At 63.6% G+C, this 17,380-nt stretch overlaps 5 protein-coding genes across 5 annotated transcripts; 3 read left to right on the top strand and 2 right to left on the bottom strand.

Moving 5' to 3' along the window:
* Positions 1 to 163: 163 nt before the first annotated feature.
* Positions 164 to 455, bottom strand: MNEG_6439 (hypothetical protein; the record flags this gene model as incomplete). The annotated part of the gene is made up of 1 exon (XM_014045083.1): positions 164 to 455. A coding segment is annotated over one exon (292 nt), but the record flags the coding sequence as incomplete, so codon positions are not given.
* Positions 456 to 537: 82 nt separating this feature from the next.
* MNEG_6440 (hypothetical protein) lies at positions 538 to 2,092 on the bottom strand (the record flags this gene model as incomplete). Its single annotated transcript, XM_014045084.1, has 3 exons — positions 538 to 822; positions 1,076 to 1,292; positions 2,088 to 2,092. The coding sequence occupies 3 exons, from the start codon at positions 2,090 to 2,092 to the stop codon at positions 538 to 540; spliced, it is 507 nt and encodes a 168-aa protein (XP_013900538.1).
* Positions 2,093 to 7,311: 5,219 nt separating this feature from the next.
* MNEG_6441 (hypothetical protein) lies at positions 7,312 to 10,411 on the top strand (the record flags this gene model as incomplete). Its single annotated transcript, XM_014045085.1, has 8 exons — positions 7,312 to 7,387; positions 7,640 to 7,739; positions 8,041 to 8,097; positions 8,337 to 8,366; positions 8,634 to 8,707; positions 8,938 to 8,998; positions 9,294 to 9,687; positions 9,938 to 10,411. 8 exons carry the CDS (start codon positions 7,312 to 7,314, stop codon positions 10,409 to 10,411), a joined length of 1,266 nt encoding a protein of 421 aa, XP_013900539.1.
* A 188-nt stretch (positions 10,412 to 10,599) lies between these two features.
* Positions 10,600 to 12,307, top strand: MNEG_6442 (hypothetical protein; the record flags this gene model as incomplete). The annotated part of the gene is made up of 4 exons (XM_014045086.1): positions 10,600 to 10,951; positions 11,133 to 11,187; positions 11,428 to 11,625; positions 11,863 to 12,307. The coding sequence occupies 4 exons, from the start codon at positions 10,600 to 10,602 to the stop codon at positions 12,305 to 12,307; spliced, it is 1,050 nt and encodes a 349-aa protein (XP_013900540.1).
* A 2,784-nt stretch (positions 12,308 to 15,091) lies between these two features.
* On the top strand, positions 15,092 to 17,216 carry MNEG_6443 (oligosaccharyltransferase complexsubunit alpha (ribophorin I); the record flags this gene model as incomplete). The annotated part of the gene is made up of 6 exons (XM_014045087.1): positions 15,092 to 15,187; positions 15,258 to 15,383; positions 15,627 to 15,881; positions 16,274 to 16,429; positions 16,779 to 16,850; positions 17,091 to 17,216. The coding sequence occupies 6 exons, from the start codon at positions 15,092 to 15,094 to the stop codon at positions 17,214 to 17,216; spliced, it is 831 nt and encodes a 276-aa protein (XP_013900541.1).
* Between the last annotated feature and the right edge of the window lie 164 nt (positions 17,217 to 17,380).

Below are 17,380 nucleotides of genomic sequence, written 5' to 3' on the forward strand. Positions count from 1 at the left end.
CTCGCCGCCCCCGCACGCCCGCCAGCCGCGGCGACCGCCGCAGCCCGTTGCCCCTCCGGGCGCCTAGGCGAGCTGCCTTCTGACAACCCCAAAACGCCATCACCATGCCCCTGATACCCGCGCAGACGTGGAGGCCCCCCCCCACCAGACCCCAAACACTCACCGACCGACAGGTGCTCCGCCGCGCTGAGATCCCACTGTCCTGGGCCGATCTTCTTATCCCAGGACCGCCTCTGCAGCAGCAGCCGCCCCGCCTGGTCAAACACCCAGACGTACACCGCCCTGTGCAGCAGGCCGCGCCGGTGGATCTCGCCGCGAAGCTCGCGCCCGATGACTACGCAGCCGTCATCGACAACCTCTAGCACTTCCTGCTCGGGCTCAGCCGCGGGCTTGTCGACCGCCGCCGGCGCCGCGGGCGCGGCCGGCCGCTCCAATTCCGCTGCGGCCGCAGACATGCTAGTGCGCGCTGCGTTGCCAACGAGAGGAGGACACTGGATGAGCCTAACCTGCGCGGCAGCACCTGCCGAGGCCGACCGACTAGCCCGGCCGCCTGCCCGGCGGCGGCGCCGCCGCTGCCGCCGCCTCCTCCGCGCGCGCCGCCGCGGCGCTCAGCGCGCCGCACCGCGCCCGCAGCGCGGCCGAGCGCTCCGACACCTCGAGCAGCAGCGCGGGCAGCGCTGCGGCGTCGCGCAGCGCAGCGTTGAGCGCGCGCAGGCGCTGCAGCTGCAGGCGCAGGTGGCGGAGGGCCTTTGCTGCTTTTGCCTCGGCCTGGTCTATGGTGCGATTGAGGTAGTCCTGGTTGGACGCCGCGGCGCGCGCGCGCTGCGGCGGGGAGGGAGGAGGGAGCGGCGATCGCAGCGGAGTGGGCACGGGCGCGGAGGGAGCTCCTGGGGGCGGGCCAGGCTTGAGCGTGGCTTCAGGAGACAGGCGATTTTGACGAGGCGAGCCTGCATAAAGACACACAAATGCAGCCACGTGCAAGCGGCCGACGAGCATGCACACAGAGGCCGCGCATGGACGCGTGGAGATGTACACGCAACCCAGCACATGCGTGCACACGCGTGCAGGTGCCCACCCCTGAGTGCCACTCGCGGTACGCGCCCAGCAGGTCTGACACCGCCGCCGTCAGCTCCTGGGTGTCGGCGCCCAGCTGCTTCGCGGACTCTATGTCGCGCCAAACGCTTGAGGGGTCCGCCTTGCCAATGCGCGTCTCGACGTCGGGCACGAGCGCGCGCAGCGCCAAGAGGTGCGAGAGCAGCTGATCGGTGTCAGCGGCGCCGCCGAGCCCCGATCTGGGACCGCGAGGGGCGCTGCGCGTGGATACCGTGACGATGCCCTGCTGTTGAGCCGCTCCTGCCTGCTTGCTCTCGCCCGCGCCCATGCACGGCACTCCGCTCTGATCTGATCAGAGATGTGCGGGGCACAATTCGCTTTCACCTATGCGGTATCTGTACGCCAAACCTGAGGTCACACGTCTCATCTCCCGAACCACAGGGTCACCCGTCTCCACCAGCGCTGGTCAACTGATCAACCCAATTGCGCCGTTGTTCCACTGTGCGACAAGCGTCGCCATGTGTTTCTGGTCAAGCAAAGAATTGAACTGGGGAGAAAGCCGGTCTTCGGCGTTAACTGCAACACCCGGACACCAATGTCCTGACTGCCCAGGTGTTGATATGATTCGCATAGGATGTGCCTCAGACATCTTCGTAGCAGTATCATTCTGCCACGAGTCTGGATGAATCCAGGCACATAACAGAATGATACCGGATTTCTGCAGCATCTGTCCACTCTGCTACCAACCTATTAAGCAGCGCCCCATCTCAAATCAGCGCAGGCCTTACTGGCCCCTGTGATGCAGAGGGGATGGATGCATAGATCTTGAACAGCCACGTGCATTAGCTTTAACACGAGCATAACTTTTCACGCATGTTTTGGCTTTGCCAGACCAGGCCTGACATGGGTCCTGAGCTTCTGGCTGCTTCTCTCGTGAAGTTGACCTGTGGACCACATGTCACATCTGTTGCCTGCACGCTCCAAGAACGCTCGGGATATTGCACGATCTTAGTTGTTCAGGTACACATCAGTACCTCATTTTGATTTCGGCTCCCATTGTGGCCAAGTGGGTGTTGACCCATCATGACGCAGCATCAGCAGTGACCTTTGCCCTTGGATTGCTGCGCCCGGCCTCGCTGTGGAACTGCGGGAACCTAGGAACTGAGAATCATGTTCGGTCATTCCAGAATTACGGCATCTCTTCGTTTGTATTTTTGTGAACCTCGGCTTGGCTGTTGTTGATCTCCTTGTCCCAGCGTGACGACCCTTCAGCAGGCACAATGGAGCGCCCCGGCAAAATTCTCCTTGCCTTCTTGGTCGTTGTCGGCTCTGTGAGCGCGGCCCATGCAGGTCAGGGGCCAAAGGCGATGTACGATGACGTCGTCGCTCAGCTCGAGCTGATTCGTCAACCGCCATCCCTCGTGGCAAGCAGCGGCGAATGAATTGTTTTCGATGAGGCAACAGAAAGCCCGCTCAGCACCCCCACCTCCCGCTGCTGCGCCGCCCCTTGCAACGCCAGGCAGTTCCCATCGTCGCCTGCTGCAGGTGTGGCATCTTAAATTGTGCTGGTGTTTTGGGGGAATACCTCGCCAACTTATAACGCACCAATGCACGCGCACTCTTTTGGACGGGCGCACTGACCCGCGCCCGCCTCACTCTTCACCTCGCTCGCCGTCCTCCTGCCTGCATACTGTTCATGGCGCCCAACTGTCCATCCCGAACGCATCCCAAACAGGACACGCCCGCGAGCGGCGCCGACAACACCGCCCCGAACGCCGGCGGCACGAACACCACCGGCAATGAAACCGGCGCGGTGGTTTTGGTGGCGGTCCAGCCCGTCGTGCAGGTCAGGCGCGGCGTCGCTCTTACACCTGTCGCCGTGCTGGTCCCAGAAAATGAGACGGCCACCACTGAAGAAAGGTGCGCATGAGCGAGGCCTGGCGGTTTTGCGGTGCGTCTGGCGGGGTTTGGTCAGTGCGTGCCTTGCTGTGATCAAGTGGATTGTGTCAGATAATCATGAGGCCATACTGTGGTTGAATATGAGCCAAGGTACGCTTGACATCAGCCGGCTCCTTTCAGGCCTGTGTGCCCCAAGAAAAAAAAGACGGTCCTCCCGCTGCTGCCGGCTCGCGGCCTGCTGGGCTAGTGCAACTTTTGATCAGCATTTTTGTGCTGTGGCTTGCTGCCGGCGACCGTGCAGCCATCGCACCAATCTTTGTTCTCTGCTGCTCTCCTGAACACCCCGCTGCCCGCTGTGCCCCGCGCCGTTCATGCAGCCCCGCCCCCGGCTCCCCGGCAACCGAAACCGGCGCGTCCCCAGCCACCGGCGCCGCGACGACTGCCGCCAGCCCGTCACCTGCCGCTGAGGAAAGTGCATCCCCGTCGCCCACCCCATCTCCCGCCTCCGCCACGCCGAGCGCGGGCGGCGCAAGGAGGTGCGTCGCAATGGCTGTGCGTCGTACGTGGGCACGGCTGCCAGCTGGCGCCTCTGCGAACTATCAAATCTCGCTACCGTGTGATGCGTCATTGATGCTTACGCGCACCTTGAGCTGCACACCCCAGGGGCCGTGCGAGGCGTGGTCGCCTCGCTTGTTGTTGCGACAACACCCGGTTAACTCAAGCACAACAGCTGGCAAGTGCCACACTGCTCGCCCGCTATATCAACAGGCGCCTGGCCCAGGCCGCCACCGCCGAGCCGTACACCGCCGCCACTGTGCCCCCCGCGCCCGAGGCGTCCGCCGCGCCGCAAGCGCTTGCGGCGGCTGCCCCGCCACCAGTGTCGCCCGCGGCCGCCGCATCCGCCCCTGTATCCACAGTCGTCGTGGCGCCGCCAGCGGCCTCCCCGGCTGCGCCCAACGCCACAGAGACGACGGCGCCCGGGAACGTCACGACCGGGCCGGCTGAGGCAGCGACCAGCAGCCCGTTGCCGCCCGCAGCTGGGCAGACTGGCGCTGAGGCGAGCCCCGCCGCTCCTGCTCCTACAGAAACCGGCGCTGCAACAGCAACCCCCAGCCCGCCTGCCGCGGCCGCAACCCCGGCCCCAGCCACGCCCACCGCCCCACCCACGGCCACTGCCGCGAGCGGCTCTGCAACACCTGCTGGGGCGCCTGAGGCCAGCACTAGCCCTGAAGCGACCGGCGCTACCCAGCCCTGAAGAGGTGAGTGGGCCATTGATGCTGGTTCTGGAAGCTGGCTGCTCGCTGCTCGGCCTCAGTTGCTCTGCAGCTTCCCGGTGCTGGAACCACCCGCTGGCAGTCGCTGCTGGGCGGGTCTCCAACGTTCAAATTGGCCGTGTCGTGCATACAGATATGTAGGTCTGCGTGTATGTGCTTGAAAAGGTGCGCCTTGCACGACTGCTCCACCCCAACCTCTTGCGCAGGCGGCTGCCAAGTGCTGCCTGCCTGACAGGGCAGCTGCCTGGCCCTGCTATTACCAGCCGTTGCGGCGGCCGCGCTGCGGAGCACGCCGGCCATCGCGTTGCGGCGCCCAGCATGTCCTCACCCGTGGTGCGGCGGCGCTTGATTGCGCAGCTGCCGGAGCTCTGCATGTCATGGCAGGGGCGGGGGGCTTGCATAATAGTGCGTGTTTCATGTGCATCATGGGATCCTGTGTTCACCATTGCCTGCACAGCGATCGACGAAGGCCGCCGCTGAGCTCAGGGGAACGCTTGAAGGGTTTAAAAGCACAGGGGTACACCGTCCACTGCCGCATCACACCCCAACCTTGCTGCCAAGCTTCTGCGTTGGACAGGGGCTTGCAGTATCCAAACTCTGGACACACAGCAGCCTTTGAGTGTACACGTGCAGGGAGAACGCCATCAGCCTGGGCTGCGGGAGCAGCCCAGGCTGATGGTCAGGCATCATCGATTGAATCGATGATGCCTGACCATCTCGTAGTAAAGCTGCTTTGTGATGCAGATTTTGGGGTGATCGCACGCCCTCTTTCGTTCAGCACGGATGTGGGGACTTGTGTACTTTAAGAACTGCTGCACAACGCGCTAGAAGTTGAGAGCAGCTTGCTTGCTCTAATCCCCCACATCGGTTGCAAGTAGGGTAAACAAAGTGTCTGCTGTCCTGGAGGCTCAACACAGCAGGCTTGTTATCAGCAAGCACCTGTCTCAAGCGAGGGCGCCGCACGGTCATGGCTTTGTGAAAAGATGTAGCACGCTCGCATCACAGGCAGCAGCGGGCGACCTGTGAAATGTAGGGGGTAGAGGGGCAGGCGGCATCAGCTGCAACCCTGGCCCGTTGCATCCCTGTGGATGCTGGGTCAGGCAAACATGGGCCTCAACCTGCAGCCCTCCCGGTAGTATGATAATCATTTTCTGCGTGCATGCTGGAAAACCCATCTCAACTAGGAACATTCTCTTGGGTTGAGCTGTTGGGCAAACTTAATATCAATGTCAACCAACCGCTTTCAGAGGCCAGCACCCCTGGTCCGCGGTCCCACTGATGCAAGAGCCTGCTGATACGGCAACAAGCACGACCTCTCTCAGGGGCGGGGATAGGATACTAAAAACCATTCGGATTATGAATACGGGACTATCTCCGCCTATCATGGGGCATAACCTGGTGTCATTAGTCAGTCAGGCTCACCGTGGTCGGGTGAGCAGGTGGCCCCGCGGGATCAGCCAGTTTTTGACGCGAAGATGCAAAATGTCTGCTTAACCACAACTTACTTGTTGTGTTTGAGGTCGCACTGAGGCAGCCGCAGGCACGGTCCAACAACGAAGCCACCGACCTTCGGTCGACTTCGAGTGTGCTGAGCACGTGAAAAGAAGGCTGTGTCAGGATGAGAGTCCTCTGCGCCGTGGCACTCCTAGCTGCCGCTGCGGCGGCGGCCACTGCGGCGGAGGCCCCGAAGGTGTCATTTGCGCGGGCGGCGTTCAATTCCCTGTCGCCGCAGGCCCTCGCCGCCAGGGCCAAGGCATTCAACCTGGACGCTAGCACCCTCACCGAGCTGGTCACAAACGAGGAGGTGGCCTACTCCCCAGGGCAGGGGACCCTCTTCTACAAGAACTGCCGCAAACACGACCCCGCCACAGCCACCAGGCCGCCGACCACGCCGGCACCCGCCACCGCCGCACCCCAAACCCGCGATCTGGTGGCCCCGGGCACGGCAGATCCCGCCTTGTCAGAGGTTTTCAAGCTTCACAGGTAGAGACCCCACAGCAACCTCGTGCGCACGCGTCGGTGACCACTGCCCCGCTACAACCGCCCCCTGCGTCTGGACCAGGCCGGCGTGCACGCGCGCGCTCCGCCTGTGCAAGCCTTGTCAGGACCACTGCACGGCGCCTGCACACAATGCCCTGCCCCCTCTTGCAGGAACTGCAATGCGCCGCGCCCGTTTGACCGTGTCACTCGATTGTTCCCTGTGCCTGCCCCACGTGCCATGTCTGACCCTGGGATTACCAAGCCTGTCCAACGCCACCTCGTGTGCACTCAATGCCCCATGCGCTGCGTGCCTGCCCAACGATTTCCCCCTCTACGCAGCCGCCCCGGCGCAGCCAGAGTCCTGTACCTGGATTTCAATGGTAAATCTGTCGCTTTGGCGGTCTGATCGCGAGGGCAGGCACATGCTGTCGTCTGAGGCGCGTGCGCAGCGGAGATGCTTGCCCATCGTCCAGCGCCGGCCACGACCTGTCTAACCGGCCGGCTGTGAGTGTCAGTGCCCCGCCTTGTACCTTGCAAAATGCACCCCGCACCGCCCCGTTGCACTCCTCAGGACACACGACCACTGGGACCGCATGGGCGAGGTCGCAGTGCAACACTCCTGCCATCTGCTTCAATCGTACCAACCAGTACCCGCCTTCATTTTTCAACAAGGCGTTCTCATTGGATGCGGACGAGGCCACGTTCAACGATGCGGAAAAGGACGCAATCATTAAGATATGGGCGGGCGTCTCCGAGGACTACTCAATTTTTGATGTGGATGTCACCACCGGTTCGTGCGTGTGTGTGTGTGTGTGTGGTGTGCGTGTGTGTGTGTGTGTGTGTGCGTGTGTGCGCGTGGTTGCGTGCGTGCGCACGGGTGGAAGCTCGTTTCTATTCATCTCCAGGATGTGCGCATATGTGTGTATGTGTGTGCGTGTGTGTGTATATGGGTGTGTGTGTGCGGGTGCATGAGTGTGCATGTGGACATGTCGCATTGTTCACGACCAGGTCTTCGTCAGCTTTGCTCAACTTGATGCCTTCAGCATGCACCCAAGTCGACACCACCCAAACACAACGCCTCGCACCTTCCTTCCCGAATGCGTGAATGGCAGAGGAGCCCACCTTCTCTTTGGCTGGCGGCAAGGGGATGCGCGCGGTCATCGGTGGAAGCTCAGGCGATTGTGGGTGCCCTGACTGCTGTGCACTGCAGTTGTTACTTATCATTCTAGGCGCCGCAGAGCCCCTTGAGTGCAGCGGCGCATCAGGCTGATGTTGCTAGATGCACCTGTGGGGATGTGTTGGATTCCCGTCGATACCCCGCCTTTCTGTGGTCATGGCCCGCCTCTCAGCATGCTCACTTGTGCAGCCATGTGGGTTTAGGCATGCTGTGGTGCAAAACCGCCGCACACACAATGGCATGCGGCGCCCTGCAGGGTTCAAGGAGTCTGCAACGGGCGTGTGCAACCTCAACAGCTTCGGGGACGGCTCGTCGGGCTCCGGCCTGCCAGCCCTGGGCAACGAGGTGGCACCCTGGTGGGCAATCAAGCGCGTCCCACAAGGACCTATCGTCGCCAGTTGATGCTAGCCGCCTCCCTCGGCAGCTGCTGGCAGTTTGGTGCATGGATATCCCCCCCTTCCCTCTCTTGTCTTGTGTACAAGTACAGTAGCGCTGGATTGTGCACACATGTGCGCACTTGCGCGCACACACACACACACACACACACACACACACACACACACACACACACTCACACACACATCGCGCGTGTGCACACATACACGTGTACACACACACTCACACTCACACACAAACACGCTACCCTCCTGGTCGCAGCTTCATCTTTGCCAAAGACTGCAGAGATGAGGTCAACGAGATCATCGAAACCATCTCGTGAGACTAGATCACATCAGTGTCGCAGGATGGCTTGTCCGTTGCCCCTCTCAGGGTGATCGAGCGTACCCACATGTGTCCAACCCCATCTCTTCAACGCAATGCACAGTATTAGTGTCTACACCACCCTGTACATATAGGGTTGGTGTTGGTGTTGTAAGTTGACGCGTTGTTACTGATACATAGTCGTAATATACTCATCAAGCTTCTTCCTCCTCAACCTCTGCACCACTCTGCAGCCACGAAGTTGGCCACTCCCTCTCCCTGAAGTGAGGCAACTCTGCAGCATGGGTTTGCACCCTTGCACGGCTCACATATGGCTACGCGTTGACCCGCATCACGTGCTGTGTGTGTGCATGCGTGTGTATGTGTGTGTGTGTACGATTGTGCAGACGCAACCACAAATGAGGCATCTGTGCGTGCTGCGTGGCTTGACGACCAGGCTGGAACCCAGCGACACACGCTGGCGGCGCATTGCCTCACCGTTGCTCATCCGCACCTGCCACCCTCCCTGTTCCTTGCTCCTGCGCCCCCAGCCACCACGGCATCAGGCCGGCTGGTCCCAACGACCCCGGCAACGGCGAATACTACGGCGGCCTCGCGAACAAGGGTGGGTGTGGGCCGCAGGCCGGCAGCATTGCTTTCATCCACGGGGAGCGTGCCCAAGCCCGGCCAGGTTTTCATGCTCCGTGCCGCATATGTGCAGCGCGCTGCCTGGCATGGAGGCGTCACCCGACAGCGGTAGCTGTTCCAGAGCTGTCCGGCCCCAGCCCGCCGCTGCTTGCTTGCCGCCTTCGTGCTCCTTCACATTCAACCGCGCCTTCGATTCCTTACGCGCAGCATGGGCCCCTATCATGGGTTTGGCTACCCTAGTGACAGTCTCACAGTGGTGCAAGGGCGAGTGAGTGCCTTTTTGGGGGAAGGGGGGCCACGGGGGCAACCGGGACGAGGTCCTGGTTTGAGTTGCACCCGGCCCCAGCAAGGGGCGGGACGAGGCTTTTGCCCCGCCGATGGATGTTTGGTGCCCTCCCCTGGAGTCAATGCGCCCCTGGATGCGGTAAATTCAGTAAAGCCAGCCCATGAGTCATTTCCAAACCATCACCCCTACCGCGGCTTCACCAGACCGTCGGCCTTTCATCATGCTCACCCCAGACCGCCCACCCCCAGCCACGCCCGCCCCCAACAACACATCGCAGGTACCGAGGCGCCACCCAGCCCACCCAAGACGACATCGCGCGGATTGCAGGCTTCATTCCGCTGGTGGCCGACGACGTCGGCGGCACGACCGCGACCGCCCAGGCCCTGGCCGGCACTTCCGCCGCCGGCGGCGCCTCGTACGCCGGCATCATCAGTGGCGCGGCCGACGTCGACGTTTTCAGCTTCAACAGCGGCGTCGGCCCGATCTCCGTCACCCTCGCGCTCGCGCCCTCGTACGTGAATAACGACCAAAGCACGACGACCGCTGAGCGCACCAACCTCGACGCGTCGGTCACGCTGTCTAATGCGGCGGGGTCGGTGCTGCAGACCTGGAATAACAACAACGGGCTCCTCAGGGGCGTGCTCGCGCCGGCGTTCAGCATTGCCACCGCTGTGAGTCTTGCGCGGCCTGCAAGTCGCACGCGCACGTGCACAGCATGATTTGACGGCGGTCACCCACGAGCATGCATCTATCAATACACAACACACACACACGCGCGCGCGCGCGCGTGTGCATGCACTCCTGCTGCCCCACGAATATCCACGCTTCTCGCTCCTCGGGATTCAGCTTGTGGTGTCTCTGGCCCAGAACCGCCCCCTGCACATCCACAAGTCATGCGCCACCACCATGCACCGACGACAGGGCACCTATTATCTGACAGTCAGGGGCGTCGGCCAGGGGGCGGACGTCACAACCGGCTACTCCAGCTATGGCAGCACGGGGCAGTACAAGATCACGGTGTCCGCGCCGGCCTGCGCCAACTGCACGACCGGCGGCGGCACCGGCGGCACCGGCGGCACCGGCGGCACCGGCGGCACCGGCGGCTCTGGCGGGACCAACACCACCACGCCCACCACACCCACCACGCCCACCACGCCCACACCGGCCACTGTGACGTGCAAGACGCTCAACGACATCGAGCTGCCCACCACACCCGGCGGCTCCTGCGCGTCCGCCGTCCTGACGACCTCCCAGCTGTTCACCGCCACCGGCACCGCCTTCAATGTGACGCCGCCCCTGCCGGCCAACCTGGCGTTCCCGCCAGGCGAGTTGGCTGTGTCTGGGGCGCTTGTGCAGGGGGGCCTGCATCATGAGCCCACTCTGCAGTTTGCATAGTGAATCACATGCGCTTTGGTGCCTCTTGGGGTGGTTGCAAAGGAGCCGGCGTGTCGTAGTCAGTGTGCGCATGCTAATTGCGGGGACATTTACGCCCCTGGCAGGTTGCATCAGGAGCTCGAATAGTTATTGCAAGGCCAGGGCAAGAGGCCAATAGTCTGGCTCCCTTGAGCCTCAAGACGCGCCACATGCCGGCCGTCTGCACATGCCGGACGCGCCCAGACCTCTCCGACCGCACCTTGACTCCCCGCCTGCCCAACGCCCGCTGCTTCGCACGGCCCGCCTGCCCGGCCCCAACAGGCGACTACAAGTTCTTGGTGGCGGGCAGCGTAGGCCCCAGCTGCACTGTGGCCTTCAGCGTGGAGGCAACCCCCGCCTGCGACGCGGCGGCCGCCGGCAAGGTCAAGTGCTCAAAGGTGAATATCAACCTGCAGGCGCCCGCCTGCAATGGGATCAAGCTCAAAAAGACGGATCTCTACTCTGGAGGCGGGGACGACCCCACCATCTCCAATCTCCCGGCGAACAAGGTCTTCGCGCCAGGTGCGGCTTCCCGCCCAGCCGCTGGACGCCTGCCATGGCTGCTGTGATGATTTCCGTTTGCCGTACCCTGCTCCTCAGCAGGCGACCGGCCACTGGTGTGCTAAGCCCCGCCTGCCTGCCTGTTGCCCCGCCCGCGCCCTGTCCAAGTCCGCTCCAACTCATGATCAACCGCCAACCGCAGGCAAGACGACTGTCAGGGTTGACGCCACTGACGGCAGGAGCAAGTGCAGTGTCCGGTGCGCAGCTCCTCATGGTGTGTCCGTGCCATTTCCCTGAACCGGCACTGCTGCTTGCGTCTAGTATTATTTGTCCAGAGCTTCAGCCCCGCTGTTGCGTGCCTCCGCTTCCACTGCCAGCCGGCTCCGTGCCGGCTGCCTGACGTTGCACCCAGCTGCGCGGGCCATTTCCTGGGAAGCCGCTTGCCCCTCGCGCCCACTCCTGCCGTGCCTGCACCCCACCCAACCCCCAACCGCCAGCGTCAACGTCAAGCCCTGCGCGCCCGTCTGCCTCAGCAACCTCGCGCCGCTGACGGCGGACGCTGGCAAGTGCAAGGCATCGAAGCCCTCTGACCCATTGTCCATCGTCAGCGGCGCCAGCCTGGGGCCCGGCGCGACGGTCACCCTCTCGCCCTCAACGTTTGCCCTCGGCGACCGCAAGGTCACGGCGACTGCCAAGTGAGCATATACTTAGTCAAACTCGGCCGCACCCTCGTCTGCCGCGTGCGCAGGGCGCGCCGCAGGGGCCTGCCCCTGGTCGTGCATCGCTCAGCGGCGGCTGCACATGCGCACTCGGCTGCCGCCTCTCGCTTTTGGTGCCGGGCACCGGTCGTCGTCCCCGTCCCCCCTCCTGCCGGCACCGGCAGCCAGCCGGGTCGTGTCGCCTTCACATTCAATCATGACCGCTGCTCCCAGGTACCCCGGCGGCCTGTCGGCCAAGTCCTCCTGCATCATCACGGTGGTGGATAAGGACCCGCCCCAGATCATCGCCTCGGGCAGCGGCAACCCCTGCGGGTTCCCGCGCTCCTCGGGGGGCACCGGCCAGGCCTGCTTCGGGCTCAAGGACATCGTGAAGGCAAAGGACGGCTGCGGCAAGGCGCCCACCGTCACCGTCGTCGGCTGCAACGCCACCTCCAACGGCGCCAACGCCGACTGCGTCGCGGGCTCCCTGCCCAACGGCAAGCCGGCGGTGTGCGTCACTTACCCGGCCCAGGGCTCGGGCGGGGTGGTCATCAGGACCGCCACAGTGCGCGTGAGGGCCGAGGACACGAGCGGCAACCAGTCGCCCGTGCTGGCGGTGCCGCTGACCGTCTACAGCAGCAAGCCCAGCCCTGTGCCGTCGGGCTGCAAGCCCAAGTAAACCGGCGCTGCGCAGGCCGAGCTCGGGGGGAACGCCGCTCCATGAAGCCCGTCGGTTTCAAGGTGCAGCGCGTGCGGCGCGCCATGATCCGCCGCGGCAGCGCCAATCCAACACCGGTTCTTATGTTATGGGCTGCGCCCCCTCAACCGCTGCTTTTGGCCGTGATCTGCGGTGCGAGGCGCGCCGTGGCGACTGCACTGCAAAATCACGCATTGTTGTGCCGGTTGCCGGGTGCCCAGTGGGCACTTCAGCAATGCGAGGACTCCATTTGTTGTTGGGTGCAGGTGGACTTGGCCACTCCCCAATTGATACCGTGGCCCCGGGCTTCTTTGCGCTCCACTGCGCGGCACCGCCATTGGCTCTCGTCTCTGTCGCATTCACTTGCGCAACCGTTTTGAACAGCACTGCCCAAACTCGCACATGTTCCAGCGGAATCCCATCGCATCAGTCACCACAGGCGCCCATACGTGCGGCCTTGGGTATTGCGCCACCCCCTTGCACTGGCGCGGGGCAACGGCGCTGCGTCATCAAGTGCACTGCGTTTCAAAGGAACACCTGGCCTATTTTGGAGACTCGGTTCGCGCTTTGCCCTGATCGGAGCGCACACACCCGCGCACACACACTCACACACACACACACACGTGCGTTGACGAAGCGGTTCAGAGGGCCGCCTGCCTGGTTGGCGCATGTGGTTTGGGTGGACACCTCTGACCGTCAGAGCTGCCACGTCCAAGCTCACAGCTGTCCATGAAACACCTTCAAACACTAAAAATGGAATGCAAGCACCCGATTTGTTTTTCCACAAGGAATCTCCTGGTGTGTCTGTTGAAAGCCTTGCGCGGCCTGTTTGTGCCAGAAGGCTCCTGCTGGGGTGTAGCCTCCAGGGCAGCCCCGGGTTGCCTTTCACAGTCACCCTGGCTGCTGGCAAAGCGTAATGCAATGTGACGTGCAACAGGCTGCTGCTGTTTGCGGGGCTGCGCCTTTGTGCAGGGCTGCTGGGTCCACGGGCTGAAGAGCCGTGCGGAAAGCTCGCGCCCTAGAGGTCCCTCAAAGTGCCGGCCGCAGGTCCTGGGCCACGCCAGGCGCGTCAGTCCGCTCAGCCAGCACTGCCGCCGCCGCCGCAGCCTCTGCTGCTGTGCTGCTGGCACCGGAGGTGGCGTGCCTCACCCGCTGGTCAAAGCCAGTCAGAGCGGACACCCCATGGGTGCTTGCGCACTGGGTTGCTTTCTTCAAAGTGCATATGCCAGCCTGTAACTTTTGCCAACGGATGTCACCAACGTGCCACGCTCATCAGGCCCCGATAGTGCAGGCGCCGGGTGCCAGCCGATCGCCGTTCGCCGATCCTGTGTAGCGATCCGGCCTGCACCGCTCTCTCCAAGACCCCCTCATTGCGCTGTGGGACCTCTATGAGTATGTTAGATGCTCTTTGTTGCTCTACAAGGACCCAGAACTCACCGAAGCTTGGCGCCCCGCCTGCCCGGCAAGTGGAACCCACAAAGTCCCTGCACGCGTTCGCCACGCCCTCTTTTCGTCACCCACTTGTTGAGGAGAGCATTTCAAGATGAGGCCGAAGGTGCGCAGAAAATGCATGGGCCGCCTTCGTGTTGCAGCTCAGCCCGCGGGCGTGGCCCGCGGCCAGCAGGACACCCCAGCGTGCCAGCGTCGTCCCTGTGGCGTTCCGCCTGACTGCAGCAGCGGGCAAGGCTGCGAGCACCCCGGCAAAGCAGTGGGAGCAGCCCGCTGAGTTGTGCAGCTCAGCTGGGCTGTCGTGTTGGCGCGTGCTGTGTGTCAACAGTGAGATTACATATCCAGGCATGTTCTGAGACCCCAGGCCCCAGCGTGCCGTTGGAGTCAGACAGCGATCTGGGGGCTGAACACCAACTCGGCTTCCGCTTTTTTTTCATTCTCCGCAGTGGCGTAAGAAGCGTATGAGGCGGCTCAAGCGCAAGAGGCGGAAGATGAGGCAGCGCAGCAAGTAGACGTGCAGCGCTGGTGCGGGCTTAGGGGTCGAGCGCATCGGCCTGTGCCCTGCACTTGTGGCGGTGGCGCACGGCAACGGCTGTGCGGGGAGGAACGTTGCCGCGTCTGGCAGCGCAATTGCCTCGGCAGCAGCCAGCACGCTGGGAGCCGGCGGTCCTGCTGTTTGGCGACCAGTGTTGGTTTGTGTAACTGCCTGCAGGCTTGGTTGGCAGGGTGGTGAGGACTGCAGGCTTGGTTGGCAGGGTGGTGAGGACTCAATTGCGGTAGCCGCATAACAGCGTCGTGTACACCGGGGCCAGGGCAGTTGCAGAACGAGCTGAGGAAAGGGCACTGCTATGAGGCAGTGAGCAAAGTCGACGCTGGTGTGGACAGACAATGGGAATGTGAAGGTCGGGATTGTTGTCAAGATGGCGGCTGAAGGCATGGCAGATGCGAGCGCCTTGACACCCGCATATTGCGCTCCCGCCCGAGCGCAAGAAAAAGCCTGTGCTCTCAATGGACACCGCCGTGATGACACGTGATCCTCAGACAGGCCAGCCAGGCAGCTGCTGCTGTGATTTTAGCCGACTTTCTGTGAAAGGCCTCTGAAAGGTGGTGCCTGGACATGAGCCACCTGCACTAGCGTGCACGCACGTGCCTTGAGCTCATGGGCAGTACCCTGGCAGCTGCTGCCGCAAGACGATCCTTGCGTACGGTGTGCCTCAGACCTTTCCTACATGGTAGTCACATTGCACCCGCTAGGACCCTGGTTCGTCGTTTTCCTGGGCGCGCGGTAGTCTTGCCCGGCTAGATCACCGCTCAGTTATGATGGGTTCCGCTCGGTGGGCCTGCGCGCTGCTGCTGCTGCTACTGGCAGCGCACGCGCATGCGGATGTGTCTATAAAAAGCGTAGATCGCAAGGTGAGCATCGATCATCGTGGCACTGGGTGCAACTTGCGGGCCGTGGCTGATCTGCTGCGTGCCTTTGCAGATCAACCTCAAGACACAGATAGCGAGGGTCACGGATGTGATCGAGTTCACTTCCAGCAGCGGAGCTGCCAGCTCGGTGCTGTTGTGCTATCCGAGCCGGCTGGCGGAGCGCATCGCGCGCCTGCGGGTGCGTTGGCATGCTGCGGTGCAGTGGCACGCAGCGGTGCAGCGTCATGAGGCGTGCCACAGCAAAGTTCAGCCGTCTGGTCTGCGGTTGGCCATCAGCCATTGCAGCTGTTGGCGGCAGCCCCAGCTGTCCCGGATATGTTGCCAGCACACTTGAAACGTCGCATGCCGTCGAACAATCCATCAGCAAGCAGCGTGTCAAATCCACTGTCCGCCCCGCCCGCGCCGCATATTCGCCTTGCAGGTGACCGCCGGCGACGCCAAAGCCGAGGCCGTGCCCGCAGCGGCGCCGGCCGGCGCGCCGGACGGCGTGTCCTGCTTCAGCGTGGCCGTCGCCCTGGCAGATGGCGGGTCAGTGTCTGTCGAGGCTGCGGCGTCAATCACCAGCGTGATGACGCCCAACCCCGCCAAGGTCGCCCAGGACGAGCCCATGCTGGTCGAGTACCGGGACACGCTTTACGCGGTGTCGCCCTACAAGATCGACAAGCAGAGCACCACGGTGGGCGGGCGCGGCCCGGGCGAGGCGGTCGCGTCGTGCCGACGGGGGCGCGTGCGCCTGCGCGCACGATCGCGCGCTGAGGAGCATGCGGAACCGCGTCCGTGCTTCACTGCAAGTGGCTGAGGGACGCACTCTGAGCTGATGCTTGTGGCGGCGCAGCTGGCGCGGCCAGCACTTTGCTCCGAATGCTGTTCCGGACGTCGGACGCTCGGCCCGGCCGCAGTACCGCCACGCTCGCGCCGCGGCCGAGGCGCCGAGCGGCCGCCCGCTGCCGCCCGTCGCCGCACGCCCCGCACGGCGCCCGCTCGCTCCCGCGCGGCCCCTACTCTCGCATCGCTGAACCCCGTCCGCCGCCGCCGCTGCTTGCCCGCGCTCGGTGCGCGCCCCCGCAGGTGACTCTGCCCACGGCCAACGTGGTCAAGTTCAGCCCCAAGTCCAAGGGCTCGCAGGATGGCGGCAAGATCGCCTTCAAGAAGCTGGCCGCCGCGGAGCCCTGGACGCTCACGCCCCTGAAGCTGCACTTCCAGCACGACAAGCAGTTCAAAAAGGTGGGCGGTTGAAAGTGTGTGTGCGCATGTGTGTCTGTCTGAGTGCATGTATGAGGTATGTTTGCACACGTTTGTTTGCGTGGGCGTGACTAGGCATGTGTGTGTGTGTGTGTGTTCATGTGTGAGGGGGACACGTGCACGCCATGAGAGGGCGGTGCAAGTAGTGTGGGGTTAGCATGTTGACGTGTTGGTGTGCACCTTTCGGCCTCGTGCATCCCAGGACCCGCACCACCAGAGAGCGCCCGTGCCCCCGCTGCCGCCCGGCCCCGCGCGCGCCCCACCTTCCGCGACCATCCGGCCACCACCCAGCCCCTCCTGCCTCCCCGCTGACCCCTCCTGATGCGTCAAGGTGCTGACGCTTGTCCGCGAGATCGAGGTGTCGCACTGGGGCAACATATATGTTGAGGAGTCATACATCCTGGTGAGTCATGTTGCTATGAAAGGAGGCAGGGCCCCCGTGTCTTCTCTTCACGCACCCACACACCGAGCCAGGCATCACAATCCACAGCTGCCTGCAATTCCGTGGCCGCTTGCACTTCCTAGCCCACGTTCACGCACGGCAGCGCCGCGGCTGGCTCGGGGCCGTGCCAGCTGGCCGCCCGGCGTCCGCCCTGCTCACTGACCGCACCGCCAACTTCCCCGCTGCGCCTGCCCGCCGCAGCAAAACGCGGGCGCGGAGCACAAGGGGCAGTTCAGCCGCCTGCGCCACACGCACAACGTCGTGTACCGCGCGACGAGCTTCCAGGTGAGACCCTCAAACCAACTATGCAGTTGGTCGCCAATGTGAGCGCCCATCCCAGCCCCGCTCCGCCGCCGCCTGCAGCCCGTGCGCCGGCGCGGCCGCGGCGCACCCGCAGCCGCGCTCCTCACCCCCCTCGGGCAGCCTCCCGCCACCCGCAATGCCATCCGCAATCCCCTCAAACAACCAACACCCAAGCGCTTGGCCCGCCC

The sequence above is a fragment of the Monoraphidium neglectum genome (genome assembly GCF_000611645.1).
Source record: "Monoraphidium neglectum strain SAG 48.87 unplaced genomic scaffold scaffold01044, whole genome shotgun sequence".
In the NCBI taxonomy this organism is placed as follows: domain Eukaryota; kingdom Viridiplantae; phylum Chlorophyta; class Chlorophyceae; order Sphaeropleales; family Selenastraceae; genus Monoraphidium; species Monoraphidium neglectum.